Source organism: Pectinophora gossypiella, chromosome 9, assembly GCF_024362695.1.
Source record: "Pectinophora gossypiella chromosome 9, ilPecGoss1.1, whole genome shotgun sequence".
NCBI classification, from domain to species: Eukaryota; Metazoa; Arthropoda; class Insecta; order Lepidoptera; family Gelechiidae; genus Pectinophora; species Pectinophora gossypiella.
The window spans coordinates 9,540,147-9,564,000 of NC_065412.1; the positions used below are offsets into that span (position 1 = coordinate 9,540,147).

At 37.8% G+C, this 23,854-nt stretch overlaps 1 protein-coding gene across 2 annotated transcripts in view; it reads right to left on the bottom strand.

The window, feature by feature from the left end:
* Positions 1-899: 899 nt before the first annotated feature.
* LOC126369470 (fatty-acid amide hydrolase 2-B-like) overlaps positions 900-23,854 on the bottom strand; it is a 31,070-nt gene continuing 8,115 nt past the window's right edge. For both annotated transcript variants that reach the window (XM_050013885.1, XM_050013886.1), the window contains 10 exons: positions 19,793-19,961; positions 15,926-16,151; positions 8,157-8,374; positions 4,739-4,850; positions 3,852-4,030; positions 2,819-2,941; positions 2,641-2,742; positions 2,267-2,434; positions 1,833-2,012; positions 900-1,661 (listed from right to left, as the gene is read on the bottom strand). In XM_050013885.1, coding sequence (XP_049869842.1) covers positions 1,572-1,661; positions 1,833-2,012; positions 2,267-2,434; positions 2,641-2,742; positions 2,819-2,941; positions 3,852-4,030; positions 4,739-4,850; positions 8,157-8,374; positions 15,926-16,151; positions 19,793-19,960 — 1,566 coding nt within the window. In that variant the 5' untranslated portion in view covers position 19,961 and the 3' untranslated portion in view covers positions 900-1,571. The remainder of the gene's footprint in view (positions 1,662-1,832; positions 2,013-2,266; positions 2,435-2,640; positions 2,743-2,818; positions 2,942-3,851; positions 4,031-4,738; positions 4,851-8,156; positions 8,375-15,925; positions 16,152-19,792; positions 19,962-23,854) is intronic.

The following is a 23,854-nucleotide window of genomic DNA, read 5'->3' on the forward strand; positions in this document are numbered from 1 at the left end:
ATTAAATGGTCCTTGTCACTTGTCCCACCTTTGTTCTTATTATTATATTCATCAAAAAAGCTGACTCGTAGTACCCGCTAACGATAATGTACTGAAAATGTAACATTTTACTCGTGTTTTAGGTCGATCACTCAACAGAAACCATACCATCTTTCAAATGCTAATAGGAGCAGTTAATACAGAAATATTTCGAATTTAAAGTTAGATTTTTCTATGAAGACTTAAGTTTTCTTTCAATAGCAAAAACTCAAGATTATGTATAAGTTAGCTTTTACTATTACATTTACATACTTCAATATTCGTTCGATTTTGTTAACAGGCAAGAATATCTGGAATTTTAGCCAACTTTGCCCACATTTTTATTTTAATGCAACTATTTAAAATATCAAATGTGGGCAACTGTGTATGTGTAACACCGTGCAAGAATTTAGATACCCTTCAAGTTTTCTCTATGAATGTAAATCATCACGGTTTGAATTGGAAAAGTTTATTACTAATGGCAAATGGGCAATATGTTACCCTAAATTTTACCTGAACTTAAGCCCGCGAAAAATCATCCTGCATTCAAGAAGCTCCTGTTTTTTTACTCTAGGTACGTAGATACACAGTACACAGTGATGTCACATACCTTTCTATCAGTGTTCTAGTCAAAGACCAATGACGGATGGAAATAAAAAAGGGTACCTAGGTACTTGGATGCTTTGCTTGTGGTTGTGGTGTGACTTGGATGGAACAGTGTTGCCAAGCGTCTCTCTTTTTTCGGCATAATCCAATTTTTATGGTGTAAACAGAAACTGGAGTTATGTACTTAAATAGATGGGTCTAAAATACTTAATAAAAAATATGGACACTATCTATTTTACTCTAATTTTGAACATAGGTAATAAAATCACCAGCAATGTTTTATACTTCATTTTATTATATTTTATAGTAAAGTTACTGCCTAAAGAGCGTGTATACAAATAATATTTCTAGTCGACACAAAAAATAAGATAAGTAATATAGAATAGAATACAAACATTTCCAAAAGTTCTGAAGTGACACAGGTATACACATTTACATTCACAGCACTTTTAATTGTTAAATACTCTGACATAAATATAACAAGTGCACATAATATCAATATCTATACTATCACTAGTATTTTTTGTGCATTACATTCATAGTAGTCGAATACATAATTCAATTTTAATATTAAAATTTTACAACAAAATAGGTAGGTACAAAATAAAATTACAATAAATTATTTTGTTTTTATAAAATAACAATTGCTATAAAACTCTTTTCACAATTGTCAACTCATAAAAGCGATGATAGAAATACAATCTAACACAAAATAGTTCTGTGCAATCTATATACATACACCAGGGTTACTTGTCCTTATAAATAACACCAATTTCATTGGTCTAACTTTAATATCGACATATAAAATAGATGAAACGGTTAAAATTCACGTGTTCTAACATACGAAACTTCCCCCAGTAAAAAACAACCACGCCATACATGTGGTTTATTGACTTCAGAAACTTATTTTTAGCCTATTTCCTATTTTGCGAGTCCATCAATTAGAATTACTGTGGAGGTCGCCAACCGCCGAATCCCTTTTCAAGTTGTTTTGCTACTGCTAAGCATAATCTATCCTGATTCGGTGCTGCTACGACCTGTAAAAAGTGATAACTTTGAGACTCCCGTACTACGAAACTCATAAAAATCACTTTGTGAGTTACATAAGTAAGGAAGAAGTAGGGTAAAAAATTGTGGGAATTTATTAATCTACTTTAAAACTAAAGTAAAAAAATCTACATAATTAACCATATAATTAATTAAATTACCTGTATTCCGATAGGCAAGCCTTGGTATAAACCCATTGGCACTGTAGTGGCGGGCATACCAAGAATATTGAACACCATGGTGTACATGACGCCAGACGCACGCAGGAACACTTGGGAATGGTAGTGGGCCAGACCATTACATACGGGGTATAGAAGAACGCCATTATCTCCAAGAGTTTTCTAAAAATAATAAAAATAATCTATTATTTCAATATTCGCATCCATTTAATTAAGAAAATTTTACTATAGTGCAGATTCTGATTCTGGCAGTCAAAAACTTAATTTTAAATTAGTTCGACAGTTTTATCACTAGATGTCTCTTTCTTGCACCAATCATAAGAGAAGAACGGCAGAACTTTTAGAGTTGTTATATTACAATAAAATTAAAATAATATCTGCCGGAATCGTCACAAATAAATATTTAAACATATTACGATCATTTGCTCCCGAAGTTCTTTCGCCTTTGTCCTGTAGTATCCACGCCGAGATTTAGGAATAAAAAGGTGACTTTTGTTTATCATTGTAAATCCTAAAACCTGTAGCGAACGTGTTCCACTTCCGAAAATGCTTTTCAATAGTTCGCCAAACAGGCTCTTGTCCCTCTGTAACCAGACAAAATATTATATTACCTAAAATGTGGGTATTTTTTAAAGCGGCAACACTGATAAAAACGCGCGGCAAACGAATTCTAGAGATACCAGTCGCCGCACCTAAAAATAACAAGTGCGTTTCGTTTCAAGCAGATTTTTTGAAGAATATATTGAAGAGCAAAATAATATTATTTCATACGTCCGTGAGCTGAACTTACTTTGGGATTTGCCGGATCTTGTAACATATTAGGAATATCTTTCATAGAAAAGAAAACCGACACTGATATTTCCACGGAATCTTCTAAATCCTTGAATTTCTCCTGAAAAAATAAAATAAACGTAAGTTTTTGGTTTGGATTCAAGTATTTTAAGCTAGATGAGATAATATTTCCTTACATTACTGATGGTGGAACCGCATTCCCTTTCGAGGTATTTGGCAGCGTTTATTATCATGTCGCTAATACTCCGATGGACACGAATGAGTGCCAACGATATCCCCGCCTCGGTCATGTAGTGTACCTGATGGAAAGTACACAATTAGTAAGGCCACAAGCTCTCCCAATGATTTCCTTTGAGCTTTTTTCTAAATTCAATGGTAAAAAGGAAGCCTTATACTATACACCTGGCGTGACTCTGCCTGTCCCTCGTTGGTCAGATTAATTGGATTACCTAAGTATCATAATGAATGGTATTGGTATGATTTGCGGGCCGTTTTCCCCAATTCGACGTCGGCCCGCTATTTTGCCTGTAATGACTATGTAAATTGTGAATAAATAAATAAATATGTGATATCTGAAACGGCTGGATCACTCCGGCTCTCCCAGACAGCCTAATTCCCCAAAGTATCATATGAAAGGGCATTGTCATCATCTAAAACAGCTTTTTATGCCGCATACTACGGCCGGATAGCTTTCGAGTTATGAACATGATGTGTAATGTCGATAAATATAAAGCCAGCTTGTTTTGTGCAGGTGTATGAATGAGAACATTAGGAACTTAGCTATATCTCTGATTAGGCAATACAGCGTAGAATAAACAATACTAATAAACAAGTACGTATAGAAGGGACATTCTCCGCCCCGCACCGATTTGAGTTTGGAGCGAGCTTACTTTCCCTCACCCCCCGGGCCACTTTAGTCTATTTAAGGCTATAATAAAATACCATAATATTAATGATTTAAGCCATAAGCCGTTAAGGTGAACTAAATTGTTTGTCTCACTCGCACGCACGGAGAAGGAACGAGATTCTTGTGATAGTAGTCCGAAAAGACCCATTGAAAAGGAGCAGTTTGGCGCGAAACGACCCTCAGTTAATTACACATAACACTAACAGTACTAACACCTGCCTACCCCTTCGGGTGTATACCCGTATAGTATAGTAGGACCCACACCTCGCCAGCTATGTTTTAGTCCCATGTGTGTGTTATACCTTAAGTTTCCTCAAGTCGACAGGCTGGTCGAGTTTGAACTTGTCCTTCTTGTCTCCCGCCATGATGTCCATCAACAGGGGCAAGTCCTCGGCCCGGCGAGCCATCGGGCCCACCGCCAGGAACCGCGGGAACAACTCGTCGTTTAACATCGGGATGTGTCCTTCTATGGAGATTATACCTGGAAAGAATAATATGTAAAAATAATTCTCCTAAAATATAACGTCGCTGTATTTACGCAAATGTTTAACTATTATGTCTAGGTTTTACCTGGATTGGAACTTGCGAGGTTTTGTTAAAAAAGAACCATGTCCGTATTTTTAAAAAATAAGTATGAAAATATAAATCTTTTTACAACTTTTTTTTTGTATAAAATCTTTTTATTTTGAATATTTTATACGATATTGTTTTTCTATCTGACTTTTCTGACATGTGAAAGGTGGAAATTACATGATAAACTGAAAAATTGCTGAATTATTTCTCTACATAACACAAAAACGTAAACTCAGTAAAAATTGTAAACTTACACTAATAATTTGTAATGCTGATTATGTAAAAAAAATTGTACCTTTTTTCTGAATAAATATTATTATTATTCGTTTCCATATCTCGGGCCTATGGAGACCCGGACTTTAGGAAGGTGAGTGTGGCGCCGAAGCCAACACGTAGAGGCCCCTTAAGACAATTTAATCTAAATGTGGTGTGACACCAACCGGCGATTATCCCTGTATGCACTATGGGGGTGCACCCAAAGACAATCCCCGGTTCGTGTAGGACTATTGCAGATCATAATCTGCAAAGGGAACTGGGCTATTGAGTTGAGGGTTAGCGGACCGGGATACTGGGATAGGGGGGACTATGGCGACCTTATTATTATTAATATATTTACCTGGGGTAGGTTTATGTCCGAAGACCCCACAGAAGGCGGCTGGCACGCGGATGGATCCTGCCACATCAGATGCCACGCTGAAAGCGCTCGCGCCGCATGCCAGTAGAGCGCCCTGTAGATCAAATATAAATATAGTCAATACTAGCCACTGGCGCGAGGTAAACCTAGAACAGTCGCTGGTGCCTTTCTAGATATACGTGGTATTAATCCTAATTCTATGTTAATACCCGGGTAAGTAAATAAAACCGACAGACGGATTGTGTCCTTTCTAACACAGTAAACCACTATGGTCTGTGTGCAGATCACCGGTTTTGTTCTTGTGGCTGAGTTGTAATCATCATTGTTAGAACCTAGTTAAAACCATGTTCTGAATACAAATCTCTATTTAATCAGAGTCATGTTCTCAAGCATGCAAATAGGTACCTAAAGATTGGGTAGTTTCCTAGGTCAAAGATAAATGAAATTCTGATTACTAAATAAAGACAGATCTAAAGGTGGTAAACTTATTTATGAATTTTAATAAAGAAAAATGTAATAAGAAGTGCGACATTTTATCACGTTTTTCTATGACGTCATAGGTTGCTTTTTCATACAAATTCCATAGTAATTTAGTGCTTTGACGTTTAATAAAATGTAACTGATTTGACTAGTTGGAAACTAGCCTATTATTTACGTATATTCGCATTTTAGAGAAAACCCGGAACCCTTTTTACCCGCAATGAGATTAATTGACAGAAATGTTGAAAAAGATCACATCAGAATGTTATTTTTCAAAATAAGCACTTACCTGGTTTCTTTAAAATGAGAATATACGTAAATAATAGGCTAGTTTCCAACTAGTCAAATCAGTTACATTTTTTAAACGTCAAAACACGAAATTACTATGGAATTTGTATGAAAAAGCAACCTATGACGTCATAGAAAAACGTGATAAAATGTAGCACTTCTTATTACATTTTTCTTTAATAAAATTCATAAATAAGTTTACCACATTAGTTCTGTCTTTATTTAGTTGAAGTAGAAAAACTTGACCTTCATCCCAAGTAAGTTACAAGTATCGTCGAAATAGCCTTATTGACCGATTTAATTAACATATCTATTATGTAAGTCGTAACAAACAAGGTTGTAAGTCGTAACTCTGTTAATGGAAAAGGAACTCCGTATTATGTCACGCGCGTATGTATGTTAATATGGAGGTACCGGGGCGGGGGAGCCAGGACGGCTCCATGCATTTATTTGAAAAAAAAAAGCATAGTTTTTGGTAAAAAATCTGATTGCGATTATTTCGGTAATACCATCATCAGTGTCGTGCCGTTCCCGAGAATATTCCCAGTGTGGGAATGTTTCCGTTGTAAAAATTCTTTAATAGTAAAGACACTGGCTGCTTTTCGTTTTAAAATTATTTTTTCTTCTACACTAGTCTTATCTGCCTGACAGTTAGGAAATATAGCTTTTTTTACATAAGTTTTACGCCTTTTCACTGCTGGGAACGTTCCCAAAGTGGGAATATTCCCGAGAAAGGCACACCACTTATCACCATCCCAAAACAGTTATAATGAATGGCCTAAGAAGTCTATTAAGCGAAATAAAAGCTAAGTCTGGTGTTTGAATCTCTGTGCTCAAGAAATACTTTGCATACATAATTCTCGTTTACTCGCGATGAAATACTGTATTGTTGTTATAGTGTGGATCGCAAACATCGCAATAAGAGTTCAAGTTAGGCCTCTTGGGTGTTTCGGTATAGAAAACTGGGATCGCATGAGAGGTTCATATGTGACAATTGCGCCAGAGAAATTGATAGGTAAGTAAGTTCGAATCGAAATCAGATGTAGTAACACCCTAAGGTACTTTACGAACAAGGCGCGAGGTAAAACACAATTGAGCGTAGAACGACGTGCTACGAATAACGATGATAAAATCTATACCTACGTCATTGTCTATCTACTACTATAATAGCTTATTACTGTAACGGTATTGTTGTGGCAATCATTGGAAGATTACGACGGGGACGAACCACATAGGCCTAGTGAAGTGCTCAGAAATACAATAGGTATTATATTCTACTTTTGATTAACTATTTTTTTTAATTTTCTCACGCCGCACAGTGGTCCGGATTTTAAAAACCCTGGACTTAGGAACAAAAGTCATCATTCCGCTTAAAAAAAATGCGTGCGATATGAAATTAGGAAAATGAATAAACAAACACTACACGCAGTTTCACAAACACGTTTGAGTCAAAATATTGTTTACTTAGTGGAACTTTATTAAAGGTGTTTGTTTATGAAAAAAGCTAAAGAAACAGTCTGATTTGAAAGGTCCAAGTAAATCTTGATACTCGGATCACTTTTTATGTGGTATTGGACATTAAAGTCTACCTATTACGGTTTATCGAAAGACCTAATATGTATGGGAAAAGATACACAGTCAATCAAGTAAATAAAAGAACGATCTGGCACCAAGTATACTATGTCGTATGCGACATTTTAAGCACTCTGAGAAGTCCAAGTTGACCGAAGCGAGGTCGGGCCGCTTGATACCTACATAACAAACAGCAAATTTAATTACCCGACTAATTTCATGAGGTACTGACGTGGCATTTGTGACGTATTCTATTGCCGTTTTGCCGGATGGTACTTACTAGGTCGGACAAGGGGACTAGTTGGGGGCTCTCATCGCTAAATTTAAGACAACAGGCCTTGTGCCGAGGAGGGCGCGAACTTCAGTTCGAGGCATCGTATGAGAGAATTACGTTTGAAAAACAGAAAACGCCGTTCGGTATTGGGGTCCAGAAGTGTTTGCTGTGGCGAGTTGATTGGCCGCCTTCACGACGAGTCGTCAGAATCGACCTTGGGCTTTCTAGTCGTCTTCTCCCTAGCATTATCCCGGTTTGTATGTATTATATTTGTTTGTATTATATTTGACAGGTCCGGTTTGAAGCGACTGCCTGTCTGACCGTCCAACCCGCGAAGGGAAACCAGTCCTTGGGCTTTCCAGTATTCTTCAATATTTACAAGGTAATTCAAGTCTCACACTATTTATAATAAATATGTCTTTCTAAAAGTTTAAGTATAGAGAAGCCGGTAACTCACCTCTCCCCCAGAAGAACTACCACCCACGACCTATTCAAACAGTAAGAGTCGTTCGACGTGCCCCACAGTAAATTCGTGGTCTTCCTCACGATATATTCTTCAGGAGTTGCATTGCGATATCACTGGCGGCTCTCATTTACTTATTAAATTATATACAAAAATAAACAGCCTATATACGTCCCACTACTGGGCACAGGCCTCCCCTCAATCAACTGGGGTATGGAGCATACTCCACCACGCTGCTCCAATGCGGGTTGGTGGAATTAAATTATATAGCGCCCTATAAAATGAACATGTGTTTTCAAAATAGAAGCAATCAAGCAACCCACCTCTCCCCCAGAAGAACCACCAGGCGTCCTATTCAAGCAGTAAGGGTTGTTCGTCGCCCCCCGCAGTAGATTCGTCGTTTCCCACCCAAGACACAGCTCAGGAGTGTTTGACACCAACAGTGGTATGGCACCAGCGGCTCTTACCAGCCGAACCACTTCACCGTCCGCAGTAGCTCGGCGCCCGGCGTTCTCTAAGCATCCCATTGAGTTGGATAGACCTGCAACAACTCATTTGGGTTACTAATAGGGTACGGTCACGAGCATTAATATGTATATGTCACCGTAAAATTGTAAATAGCGTTAGTTTATGATCTATCTCGTGAGATTGTGAACTGTCGAAAGATTATGAATCGTAACATATTGCATACAATTTAACGCATTATTTTTCGGTAGATTATAATTTATCGAACTGAAACCGTCAAATTGTGAAACGAAACGCACCTCACGCGCTGATTGGTTGAACGGCATGTGCTCCGCGCCGCCATGTTTGTTTCTTAATTCGTTTATTGTCGACTGTAACCAAACTGTAACGGTCTACTGTAAGGCCGACCAATCAGAGACAGCCTTCGGACAGTTGACAATTGTAAGATTGTGATTTAACAGTTTCACTTCGATAGATTATGATCTGACGAATAATAATACGTTAAATTGTAAGCAGTATGTTACGGTTCACAATTTTTCAACTTTGGTACCATGTCACATTAACTACATATTTTAACAAATTGAACTGTAAGTCTCACTAAATGTCAAATATGTTAGTGCGACAGAGTCCTTAACATTATATTGCTCATGACTGTACATATTAGAACGCCGGTTTTAAACATTGGCAATAAATAGGTATACAACACAAACTAAAGGCTTAGGTACTAAGTACGTATATGGCGAGGGTTTTAGATGGCTTGATTTTAAGACTTCCTTCGTCTCGTGTATAAAAGAATCCAAGTTAGAATTTGACCCGAAATGTTGCCAAAAACATTTTTTTTACGCAATGGCAACATCGTACGTGATAAAAAGTTCAACGTGACAGAAATTTTATCGATCGTAACACAATGTTAGGGAAAATGGCAAACTTATAGATTTCGACAAAATTTATCGACTCAGGTTTGACATTAGGTTTCATCCTAGTTTTAACTAGTCCGGGTTTAAACCTAAGTATTTTTTTGTAATAAAACAGCACATGTCTTTAATATATTAAAGTAAAAGCTTCAATATTTTACACAATTTGTAAACGACGTATTTTTAATATTTGGTGTGGATTTCTTCCGTATACTGCGTACAAATCAATATTGTGGCATACCTGTCTACCTATATGTACGTATAATAGCTAGGTTTATTGCGTTGCCATATTGCGTTGGTAAAATTCCGCTGTATAACAACGGAATGCCTTTGACAAACGAATTGAGACTGATCCAGGGTCGTTGTTTGGTGGACCATCCCCGATGTATTTCCCAGTAATTAATTTTCCGGGAAAGCTAGCTAGCTTAGCTTGTGTGATATGAAGAATGACTCGGTGTACTTTTCATTTATTTATACTAACGCCTTAGTGAGAGACGCGTGCCTTTATTTTGTTTAGCTACACTAGTATGCATACTTTCAGAGGGTCTCATACTTATACATTGTTTGAGGTTTACGCGGTTATTATCACACTTAAAACACATAATACCTGGTTCTTACCGCGTTATTGTTAGGGTTATGAGACTCCAGATATTTCAACACAGTTGTCCCGTGATCATAGCACTTGCAACAGTTATGAAATATCGGGAGTCTTATATCCCTGGTAATAACGCGGTAAGAACCCGGTATTATGTGTTTTAATTATGGTCTCATACTTACCCACCTAAACGAAGACACTAACTATTACGCATTACTATCATCTTCTTCTTTCGTGTGGGTTGTGAGATCAATGATCAACGTCAACAATACTGCAGGCTAAGATGCGCAACGTGATAAAATTATCGATCGATTGAATAAATTTTGTCGAAATCGATAAGTTTGTTTTTTTCCCTAACATGCGTGGTACGAGATTTTGTTCGTATTTTGACAGAACAACATGACTTAGTTGGGTTCATATTAGCACCAATCGACAAAACTAATACAATCAATTGTATGGTTAGAATCGATAAAATGACCGTGACAATTAATGTGACATCATTAATTGTCACTCGTGACTATTGTCTCATGAAACGACTACATAATTATTTACTTAGGTAAATACAAGTAGTAGCTGGGACCGACTGTTTAACGTGCCCTCCCACACGCGGATCATCTTACTTTTGGACAATCGGGTGATCAGCCTGCAATGTCCTATACTAGCGATCAGAAAGTACTACTAGGTACTAGTTGTAGTAGATTTATTATCGTGGACGCCGCATTACAAAGAAACACATAAGACAAAAATAACCAAGAGTGGTGCAAGTTAATCTAATAACCTTTGGCCGCCTAGCCTAGCCCGCTAACTCCTGAAAAACTACGGCGATTAGGCCGGGTTTCCACTGACACGGAGATGGGCGGAGATGAGCGGAGATGTGCGAAATTGACCAATCACAGCGTTCGAGAGAGCGAAAACCGAAGACGCTCTGTCACTCTCTTCCCTCGGTGATTGGTCGATTCCTGCACATCTCCGCACAGCTCCGCGTCAATGAAACGCAGCCTTAATTTATGTGTGTAAATTTTATAATGCCACACAATAATGTGTAGAACTTAGAAAAACCTTCGATTTTCTATTTTAAGCCAATGCTAAATAATATAACAGTCACATTCGTTAAAAATGATGTAGGTATGTGTTAGTAAACCAATACCAATACCGTACCTTACCTAATACGTATCCACTGGTAGCGATTTGTATTCAAACCTTGAATAAGCCTATTACCATAACAACAAGAGATTTTTATTCCCTTATGCCCAAATTGTAATCTATTAAAATTTATTCTCAACGCTTAGCCAAACACGGTGAAAGTTCCTTACTTTTAGTACTTATCTTTCGGGGAATTATTAGCATTTTCATAATAATTTCAAATTAATTTATGAGATACTGCCCGAATTAAAATTTTATGACTTTTCTGTCCGTTTGGAATAACAAAACTGCTGTTTTGTTTATTTGCTGCAGGAATTACGGGCGAAAGTTTATACTTTATATCATCGTCATGGGGTCGTCTTTGCGAAATTTTATCACAATTGAACCAAATAATTATGATTCAGGATTCAAGCAGTGTTTTGTCCATCATAACATACCTAAATAAAATAGCCCTATATACTCCTACTGCTGAGCACAGGTCTATGCTCAATTGACTGGAGGAGGAGCATACTCCACCAAGCTACTCCACAGCGGGTTGATGAAGATGTTTCGGCTAATGTAAAAAAGCTTAACTGATAAAAATGTCTGGTATTGAATGTGTTCCTCTAGTTATTAAATAACTTGTAATGTATACCCTCATTGGTTTTTAAAAGATGTGTTGCTGTTGCAGTTTCTTGTCATTTCTTCTCCTCAGCCATAACACCTTGCGAAATGACATAAATTCAAAAATGTTACATTGACCTTCAACAAGTTTATCCATGATAATTACGTTGAATAAATGATTCTGATTTCTAATAGCCACTTCGACTGAAAGAGGCGAATGGGTATTCGCTATAGTTTGTAAGTCACCCAAAGGGCTCGAAAGTTTTGTCTATATTGGGGGTGCTTATATTTATAATAAAACACACTTCACAAAGAGTATTAAGTTGTTTATTTTCCTTTCTTGGCACGATTTGACAGAGCTTCCACTAAGACTAGTGTTTTGTGGTCGAAAGGTTAAAGCGAACTGCCCCTCTTGGCCAAGTGCAACCCTTTATAATGACTTGCCGACTATCAGTGTTGCCATTTTATTATTATAGTTTTACCGAAACAAGCGAATGAACGAATAATCAACTTGTTAAGAATGTTAAAATACTCAAATTAAACCCTACATATTATAGGCATATAGGTGGTGTGTGAGGATAAGTGGTAAGTGTAGTGGTAGTCGTAGTAGGTAAGTGGAATTTATTTGTCTTCGCATAAATACTCTTATATGTGTGTGTGTATTTATGTTTATATAAAATGTGAAGAATAATTCAAAAGCGGCCCTTATCTAGCGCTCCGGGCCGTCGAAAAACGTAGATAAAACGACCTTATTATCTCTACGATGTGATATAAAATGTCAGGGGAAATGTCGGCCAAAATTAAAGAAGCTTGGCCATGGTCTATTCGAGCTAGGAAGCAACGTTAACTACTTATTGCTTCTGGAACTATTCTTCTCGTCTTCTATCGTGTGGGTTGGTGAGCTGGATTACCGACGTCATCAACCACGGTGTCAGGGTTATTATTGAGACGCCAAAGTCCCCTAAGGTGACTCTTGTAACGAATACATTTTATCAGTAAGTAGTAACCGGGACTAACGGCTTAACGTGCATCCGAAGTACGAATCATCTTACTTTTTAGACTATTATATACTTATATATTTTTTAAACAAGATTATTTGTTTCTATAAGTAGGCTTAGTTTGTGAATATGAATTTTTGTATGGTTTTTGAGAGCTGCTGGTCTCTCAAATATTAAATAAATAAAAGTATTCTGGACTGGGATCGAATGAAATAACGAACGCGTTATTTTGCTTATCTTCCCGGGAATGTCATAAATATCGACAGAAGGATGTTTCTTAACATAATGGACCATTATAAGGGCGATGGACTCATCAACATCCATAAAATATCCATCTTAGGAATTCAACGACAGTTTGTTGGGGACGATCAACAAATTGCCCAAATAGTTTAAAATTTTTAAGGTATTTATTGGTGCTAATTCCTGTAAACACCATCTAATTTTATTTTAAGTTAATGTTTTAATTATTCGTAATTTTAATTTTAAGTGTTTTAAGTTACATCTATCATTTTCTTCCTCCACTGAAAAGGAAAAGGACGGGTAATCGACAGGCATTATGAAATTTTCTTATGCCTAAGATACAGATTCACAAAGAATAATTTTGTATCTTATATATCTTTTTTATTTTTACTGAAAATAGATTATTCTTATACTCTATATATAAAAAGCAGCAGCAGGTAATGTTCTGATTACTTCGAGCTCTGTCCACTCCGTAGGAATTACAGGCGTGAGTTTATATGTGTACAATTTAGTAAGATAAAACCAGCCATTGCGTTTTGCTTAGCTCGTCTTGGAATTCAAGTCGTTTATAGGTAGCGATAGGGTAGCGAGACAATTTAATTTGTCTGGCTGGCCAGGCGTATGCGAAAGAGGAAAGATTTTTTTTATTTTGCCGTTCCCTATCGTATCGTCAGTTTTCATCTGACAGACGGAACAAAAAATAAAGAAAAATACACGACAAGTACGATACTGTGCCAATGCATACGACAGTCGTTCCCTCGACTCCAATAAGCTGGTAGCTATCTAAAATTAAAAACTTTATACCTATTATAATATACGCAGGGACCCTAGCCAATTCGCAAACAATTATGATAATCGACAGGGACAGTTTTAAAAAGGTATGGAATGAGCATAAAACTAGAAGCTTAAATGTAGGTGGCAGCACTGTTGAGTGTTCCTAAATTTTGACAGTTCTCCATACTGTCCAGCTAAAATTCGTGATAAATTGCTATAAAATATGGCATCGTGGGGTGTATCCCGTTTGAAGGATGAGTTACGAAAAAAAAGCCATTAGTTGTAAAAAGGCAGTTTTGATTGAAAATAAAGTTTTTCAAGTTTTCTTCTTTCACATCTTTAGGGAATAAATATAACACTATGATTTTGCAATTAAACGTTGCGCAAAGGGTTATAGTGTGAAAAATAACAAAAAAAAAATGTTTGTTTACTCAAATAGTATGGAGAATTGTCAAAGAATACTTAACAGTAGCGACACCTGATGGGAGAAATATGCGGTTTTTTCTCATTGACATAATATTATTTTCATCACTGTCTCTGTTTCTGTCGATTGTCATAACCGTTTGCGACTTGGCTGAGGCCCGTCTTATAATTTATGACGTCATAATGATTCATTGTTCAGCTATCGGAAAACTCGAAAGGAAATCTGCATTGTTATCTAGGAGTATGCTGTATATTCTCCAGTTAATGAACGTAGTCTGTTCCTTTTAACAACATAAACATAACATAAGTTTACGACATATCCCAATGGAGTAGTCGGAGGTACATTGCAAGAACTAATTACCCACACCTCACCGAGCTTTCTGTTAGACCAACGTGGTAGGTGGTGAGCCGTATTGCCGTCTATAATGGTCGAGTCAACTGTGTTAATGAAAAACTGCACTTAAAATAAATTAATAACTCATTGGTGCCTTGGTGTGATCCACAGGACCATAGTGAGAGAAGGCAGTAGAGCGAGGTGAAATACATTCACACTACCCACATTACTCTCTCAGAATGTCTAGACATCATCATTAGGCACCCTACTGAACAACTGTACCTACCTTAGACCTACCTATATTTTTTACGTTTTAAGAGATCTTCACACAAAATGTAACCTACATAATAGTTTTTTTTTTTTAAATATAATGAAATAGGCAGAAGGCAAAGCACTACACTGGAACTGGAGCAGCGTGGTATGCTCCCTCCGTCTCCAGTTGATTGAGGGGGTGACGTACCTACATAGGCTATTTATGTTATGTCAAAATACTGGGCTGAAAAAATCTGAATGCCATCGAAACGACAAGAAGAAGAAGTATATTTTATCGAAAATGTATTAAGTAAATAGGTATTCAAATTGGTTCCGTGGGCCGCGGACAAAAAGGTAAAAGCTCTTGTAACAACGTAATTTTCTTCTATTTAGAGCTAGTCAAGGCACGACTTATCCGAAGTCATTTATGAGAAGCTAACTAGGTACCAACACACAATCGATTCTCGTCGCTTAGAAACTAGTACAATCACCCCTCAATATTCCAGTTCGCTTAGCTTTCTCTATTATTTATAACACTATGCATTTGAGCATAAACGCCTGTGAAAGTCTATATAGGTTGTAATATTGATCAATTCAAGCCTGCAATGTCTTTAACAAACAAATGCCAGTCTCACAAACTGATTTCGACAAAGCCCCTATCGGGAATCGATCCCGGACCTCTAGATCGTGAACCTAACGCCTTAACTACTAGACCACCGAGGCTGTATTTTATATCAAAAGTGGCTGTAACTTATCTTCTGATTATTGTGATATATTGGTGATGCTATGTGGTTGTTATGTATATTATGTAAGGAAAAGGAATCGTAATCGTCAAGTATACTAGTAGCACAGCCCGGACACTTCATACAAAAATCTCGTTTTTACCATGTGCCATCTAACGCCTAAGTGCAAGCGAGACAGATTCTTACCCCTTAACGATTTACGGCCATTTAGATTAAAGTAATCCTAGCGGGGGTGAGGTAAATCTAGCTCAGTGTCGATACGAATTGGCGCGGGGCGGAGTGTCCGTTCTAAACTTATTATTATTCTTTAGTCTATGCTAGTAGGTATGTAGGTACTTGTTGCAGAAACCAGCAGCAATACAAGCGTAGACTTTCACCAGCTCTCATCCAAACCAGTATTTAGACCAGCCACATATATTAAATTATTAAATGCACTAATCTTATCTCAAAAGCTCTTAAGCTTACTTTGTTGCCGAAGGTAAGCATTTTATAGCTGTGTAAATAAAGCCACTTTCAAATCACGATAATACGCAATGAGTATTAGGTATTATTTATGAAGAATTTTTTCAACATGATGGGAACAATGGAAGATTTAAATTCGAACTCACCAGCAAGCGAACAGCTCTCCTTGACACTGAACGGCACTCCCAACAGTGGTTTAGTCTTCACCAGCTCATTCAACTTGCCGTTCTTCCTCGCCTCCGATATCTGCCTGTCCACCTCCTTAGCGTCTTCTACTGCAGCGCGATACCGCTCGTCCACTACAGCATTCAGATACGGGTTGACTTCTTTTACCCGGTCGATGTAGATTGACACTAAGTTCTCGCTTGTGATCTGTGGAAAATTCAAGTCGATATTTAAAAAAAAAATAAGTATACCTAGCTTTCTGCCTGTGACTCCATCCGTGTAGACTTTGGTTAGCACACTTAACGTGTTTGTTTCCATCCTTAACACGTTGACATTCCAGTGATCTATATATGGGCCATGACGGACTAGCTCCATAAGTGACCCATACTTGTTCAGAGCCCTGAGTGCGGCCTTTGAAAGTTCTATTTTTTTCATGATTGTAAGAGATTTGGTTTACTTCCTATTGTACTCAATAGATATTGTGAAGTGTTTAGAATACATTTACTTATTATCATTTCCGTTTTTAACAGGACGTATAAAAAATAAGGTAATTTGCGGGACTTACAAGGAAGTCAAAACATTTTGTCTGGGGGCTGTCAACGTGTTAAGGGATGATTTCCCTTGGGATAAAGACAGGATACGAGTAGCCTGTTCTTCCTTGAGCCTCAAACTATCACCGTACCTCAGCTAAGACGGTTCAGCGGTTTAATAGTGAAGAGGTAACAGACTTTATGATATTAGTATGGATGCATTTAGCAATAACACCGCCTGTTGTATTTATTACTTTTTATTTTGGTAATTTGATTTGATTAAGTTTTTTGTATTGTATTATCTAATGACATTTATGACATTGTGAGGAAACCCACGTTCCATTGCATTTTCGGAGGTATGTGACCTAACCTGTATTGGGCTGGTTTTCCCTTCGCGGGTTGGAAGGTCAGACGCCTGTCTGACCTCTACGGTTACGGCTACTCTAGGCAGTCGCTTCTGTAAAAAACCGGACCTGTCAAATCTTCAGGCTAGGTAAACGGACGTACGGTCTCTGTGGTCCAGTGGTTGAGCGTTGGGCTTACGATCCGGAGGTCCCGGGTTCGAATCCCGGTGGGACATATCACAAACAAGACGAGAACAAATCTTAGGCCCCAATTTCGATCCTTATTGATAAATTGACAGATAACTGGTCTGCCGGATAAGTGATACATTTCACTTGAGATCGGGTAACCATACAAAACATAACATAAATAGCCTATATATGTTCCACTGCTGGGCACAGGCCTCCCCTCAATCAACCGGAGGGGGTATGGAGCATACTCCACCACGCTGCTGCATTGCGGGTTGGTGGAGAATATCGGGTAACCAGAAGATGATAATTCTAGCATGTTTTTCTGTATATACCTAGTCCTGTTCGGAGAACGTGTGACTTTCTAATGTCGTAGTTTCACGGGTTCGAATCCCGGCTTGGGGTCTAAAAGTATTTTTTTTTTAATGTAATTATATTATAGGGGCGACCACAATCTCACCATAGTAAGTAACGATGTGGCCTAGCTGGAGCACACTCCAGTAAAAGCCTATTCCATTTCATGAGCTCGAATTCACGTTTGGATCATAGATGAATGATATCACGTGGTTTCCAGGATTTGTGCCCCATTAATGACAATAGGCTCATCCCCTATTATATGGAACTTAAACATAGGTGGCGAGGAGTACTAGGTAAACATAGGTATAGGCATAGGTTTACTAGGTGTATGTAGGATGTTAGTGACATCGTAATGAAGACTTTGATGGGTCATTCAGACCATGATTCTGAGTTGATATTAAGCGGAATTTTCCATCGCAAACGTATGGAACTAAAAATAATAAAAAAGTCATGAATTTTGCGATGGAAAATTCCACTTGATATTAACTCAGAATCATTGTCTGAATCATCACCAACAGTATTCGGTAAGATGTCACTAACATCTGTATACTGTCCACTTCTGCCTACCCCTTCGGGGATACAGGCGTGTTGGTACGTTGTGAAATTAATAATGTTTCTCCGCTCTACTTACCCGCTGAACAGAAATGAAACATGTACCAAGCGCAAGCAGTGCAAATTTAAGAAACTTCGTAAGTCTATTCTAGCATGCAGTAAATAATTACACTTTGAAGTACAAGAGAAACATCGTTCTATTTATTGGAAGAGGACATGTATTTATTGATACGTTAAACATTTGCAGTCTAGCTTACATTACCTATTTATACGTACTTAGATGCACATTTATAAAATTAGAATGGACCCACAGGCCATGGAGCGCGCCATGTTAGGCATCCATGAACTGACACTTCCAATGGGAATCGGCTTCAGACGCTGAACTTCGATTTCTTAGCCGGTACCGATTAAGTGTCAAAAGTACTGAAATCATTCGTTCAATCGGCTTGCCGAACTTCATGTGACGTCACGAATCGGGAATCGCCATCTTGGCTGCTTACGCGGTACGACAGAAACAAATTGATGTTCGATTTGCTCCAATCTTAATCGGCTTCGTCTTAGCCGGTAGGGTAGCCCTGGTAGATCGTATACCAAACGTCGAAATTCGGCAACGCACTTAAGTCGAAGATGTAGGTATACTAATCGTTAAGTTTAGGTGGAGATGGACAGGACACTTGGCAAGACGGGAAGAGAACAGTTAGACTAAGGCGACTGAATGGTGGCCAAGGGATGCCCGATGGTGGGATTACATTGTGAAGTACGTCGGAAAGCAATGGATGAGACTTGCACAGGACCGGAAAGGATGCCGTATAAGAGGCCTATACTCAGCAGTGGGTGGATACAGGCTGAGTAGATAGATGCAGATATACATTTAAAGAATACTGTTTTATTTTCAAAAACCTAGGTGAGTCGTGGTTACTTAGTTCATCTTGCGATGGATGTACCTTTGACTGGCCCAATTGAGAATAGTTGAGGTTATGTTATGTTTATTTTCAAAACACTTAGCAAAAATAGAGTGTTGTCAGAGACAATATTTTACCTGAATATCTAAGTTACGTAAACTTGATCAGACGTGACCAAGAGCTTGTCTTAAACATTTAGAAGCACTCATTTAACTGTGATTTGACAAAGCCCATTTTAACCAAAAACCTACCTCTAGTTACCTATACAGAGCGAAATTCCCTTTCCTATTTACAACTATACTTATCAGATGTTTAACCATTATATTATTGGTCCATACATATAGATTGTTACACTGGACACAAACACAGTAAAGGCTTTTACAGAATACACTACACCAGTACACTATTCCCCTGAGCTTTTAAAGAGCATTAATTAAATGCGCGTGTTTGCAGTGAAGATGAAGGCAACTTATTTACTTAACACTCGTCAACTTCGGAATATTTAATTGAACTCGATCTTCTGAGACTGAGCATTAAGGTCAGAGTCTTCCGAGCTTATGTACAAAGACAGATTTCCAATAGAGTTTATGTTGAAATGACATTTACGGGCTGCTGCCGTTAGCAAAGGCAAATTGTTTTTTAACAGTTTTGGGCTTAAATCAAATTATTACGGTCTAAGTGGTCAGTAAAAAATAGGCATAATAAATAATAATTAAAGTATAACCTTTGTTTACAATAGGCCGAACATTTTTGAAAGAAGTCCGGACATTTGAGAGGAGTAGAGACTGAAAGTCGATGCGATTTTAAAGGGATAGCAGGCACCCGCGCCTCCGCGATCGGCACGGGAGATTATCATTAAGTACATTTTTACAACGAAATTCAAAGTAGTCACGAAGTTCACAGAACGATAATTCAAGAAGAATAACCCTCTGTGAAATGTTTGTTGTCAATGAACTTAAAAAAACAACAACACTTACCTCTCCATCCCTGATGTTGGCAGCAAGTTCGACAGCACTCTTCAAGAGTATGGCGGCAGGTGGGGGCGGTACTCTGCGGCGGTGGCGCCCCTTTAGCCAGAACAGGGGCGATAGTAGAAGGTTCAGGATACGAAGCACTACGCCAATTAACCGGACGCCCACCTCCATCCTACGAAATGAAGATAATGAAGGAAATTTATTATTAATGGGGTGCTCTTAAAACAGCGATTATTGTACAGCATTATTGTAGTCTAAAAAAACTACCCTGTAGTGTAGTCTAAAATGCACATTCAAAAATACTATACTAGTCACTATTTAAGCCACTGTAAATCTGAGCATGGCAGTTATTTTTTAGCATCTAAATTTGTATCTAACGTAGGTTCAAACAGTAAGCTTCTAAAATATTTTTACATGACACCAGAAAATCTATTTTTTTTTAACTCAGTACCTACGTGTTTGTAATACTTTGTAATAAAAGCTAGAGCTATATTTTTCGAGGAACATAATTTGAGGCTCGTTGTGTAAATCGTGAAAAGTTGGTGATTCGTCCGTGGCTAAGTTAATAAATTATGCGGCGATGTATTAATCAGTAGGAATCTAGGAATAGTTCTTTATTTCCTGCTTTTGGAATATTTAGGTGGCGTTATAAAGAACACTTAGTTTACTTTCCCTTGCTTAGCTATAAATTAAAAAAAAATGTAGCTTGGATTATTAATTCCCTGGAGATAAACATTTTGGATAGAGCGCGGTCGGCATTCTGTCACTGGGAGATATAAATGCCTGATTACAAAAAGGGTTTAGACGGACGAAGTTAATAAATAGTACCTAATTTGTTTTTTTCTGTGACACTGATTGTTCTGCATAGATATTCATTGACCTGCAGGAAAATTGACAATTAAATGAATACGTTGGTATTAAAACTTATTTCAACATTTCAGGGGCGGCAATCGAAGGTTTAAATGAAAACATTCAAAGCATTGAAGTACCTACCTATAATTTCGTGCTGCTTGCACATCAGTTAATGAGATATGGTTTCATGTAAAATGTCGGATTTGTTTCTATGGATTGTCGTCACGAAATAAAAAAGTGACCCAGTAAATCTGTCTTTAAGATCGTTATCGGATCTACTCTTTGAATGAAATCAGTATAAACTTGGTATATTTATTTTCTTTATTATCAAAGTCTTTGTCACGTTGGAGTTTAATGGAATAAAGGGAAGTGAACATACACCAACAGCTACAAACGCCTAATGAGGATCGACCTTACCCGCTTGCCTTTCAGTCGATATTGGAAGAAAATTTAACATTAGAAGAACCTTGGCATAATTTGTTAGGTCATTTCACTCGTTCATTATTCGTTTCTAGTGCCTCCGTGGTCTAGTGGTTAGAGCGTTAGGCTCACGATCTGGAGGTCCGGGTTAGATTCCGGATGAGGACTCTTGAAACTATTGTGTTAGTAAGCTTTCATTACTAGATTCCATACTCTAGGCAGCGATTCCCAAAGTGGGTTCCGTGGAGCCTAGGGGTTCCGCGAAATATCATTCTTGTTTTTCCTTTACAATATTTCTAATAATTATTTCATATGTTGTTCCATAAAAAGAGGGGTATTTGGTGGATATTTTGTATCTTAAAAGTTTGTTGACCCCGGGTGAAAGAGGTTAGACTGATAGTCATACTCGTGTATAAACTTGGCCGATTACAACCAGATTTTTAAAGCGAGAAGAAATATAAGCTTGGATAATTGTTGATGTTGTTGTTAGTCGATGAGTCAGATATTTTTTCTTTTGTGCTAGTTTGGAAATTGGGTGTTGCTAGCCTGATTTAAATACAGTCAATGTTTTCGAACTTAGGATAGATACTAATTAAGTTGATTGACGTACTATAGTGACATTCGTACATCAAGGACGTAAGAGAATTTACAAAAAGTTTAATTTGCATGGCATAAATTTAAATATAATCCAAGTTCAAAATTCGAGGCTATCTAATTGTTTAATAGCTAACTTACGGTCTTCGTGGTAAAGTAGTAGAGCGCTGGGCTCACGATCCGCAGGTCCCGGGTTCGAATCCCAGTGGGGACATGTCACAAAATTCGCTTTGTGCCTTCTAGTTTGTTTTAGGACATTACAGGCTGATCACCTGATTGTCCGAAAGTAAGACGATCCGTGCTTTGGAAGGCACGTTAAGCGATTGGTCCCGGTTACTACTTACTGATGTAAGTACGTAGTCGTTACATGAGTCATGTCAGGGGCCTTTGACGGCTCAATATCAATAGTAACCCTGACACCACGGTTGATGAGGTTGGTAATCCACCTCACAACCCACACGATAGAATAGAAGAAGATAGCTATTTTTTGTACATTTTAGAAGTCTGTTGTTATTGCGATATGCATTTTCTTTTCTTTATAATGTGACACATTGGTAAAATTATTCAAAGGTCTATATGGAACTTTATCAAGTACTTAGGTAGGTAGTGGTTGCCTCTAAAATTCTCAACGCTACTGAACTACCTGGTGTAATATTTCTAGAAAGTACTATTGCTATGTATTAATACGAGTAAGTAGGTACATCCACTCATACCTAAGTACCTACCTACTCTCTGACACCTACCTACTCAACGAATAAAAAACGTAGAACGCATTCAGCTGCTTATCTTCACGGGTATGTCGTGAAAACGACAGTGGGGCTGTATGCTTTTTAATCTTCTAAATAATAAAAGGAGAAACTGACTGACTGACATATCAACGCACAGCCTTAACGGCTAAACGTAGGCACTTGAAATTTGAAAGGGACGTAGCTTAGGTACCGTAGAGGTGCACTAAGAAAGGAATTCCCGAAATTCCCACGGGAACGGGAATTAGCGGGAAAATCCTTTTGTATAAAAAATCTAAACCACTTAAGTTAGACGCTTGAAATTTGGCATGCAGGTACCTTAGTAAACTTAAAGCTTAGTTGCAATAGGATATTGCAAAATTCCCACGGAAACGGGAGTTAGCAGGAAAAATATGTTGTATCAAAAAAATCTAAACTGCATAAGTTAGATGCTTGAAATTTGACATGCACTCCCACACACACAAAGATCTCTATTTTATAACACGCCACGCGGACGAAGTCGCGGGCAAAAGCTAGTTTATCATAAAGGACATCATATCAAAAGTGGCCACAAGTTGTCTTTTGATTACTTGTGGCTCTGTTGATACCTTTGGGGATTACGAACGTGAGTTTATGTATGTCGTCAAATGCTAAAGTAAATTACCTAAGCTCTTGTCCCGTGCAGCTCAAGGTTACTGTTAGCAAAATCGTATGTTCACTACGTACGTGAGAAAGATGCTTATAGACGTATTACCCTACTAAACTATACTCGTTTAGTTAAGTACATACACATGTACTATACGTATATACGTCTTCTTCACGCCCACATTCCAAGAGGTGCGCAGAGCCACGCACAGTGGGATGGTGTGGACTGATGATAATAATAATATCATCTCGTATCTACCGATCATCAAAGAAGCGCACGTTGCATACTTTTATTAACTATTTAGCAAATCCCCGCTATACAGTAAAATGGAATTTCGTAATGAATACAGAAAACTCCTAACATTACAACGCTTGACCCCACTCTGTTGATATTATGGAGATTCCATGTTACCCCATTATACGTAATGCTCGTTATATTAAACAAGGCTATGACCTTATCGTAGTAAATACCGTTTCTGTTATTATTTATGGTATTGTTTACCGAAGGTATTTTCCATAATATTAGCTCACGGCTTTATGTTACTATCCTTATACTTTATCCAGAAAATGCAATTTCTACCCAACTGTAATCTACAGTAGAGCAGCGTGGTGGAATATCATCTGTAACCCTTATACGATTACTGTTCACTGTGCCATAGAATAAGGAATAATATACTACGAATAGAACGGCAACTCTCCGCTCCCCACCAGCGTCTGAGCTAGGTTTACCTCACCCCCCTCGATCATAGTTTAGACTAGAATTTCAGTCTAAACTATGATCGAGTATACTCCGTTTCACTACTATGATTCGTTTCAGGTACCACGCAAA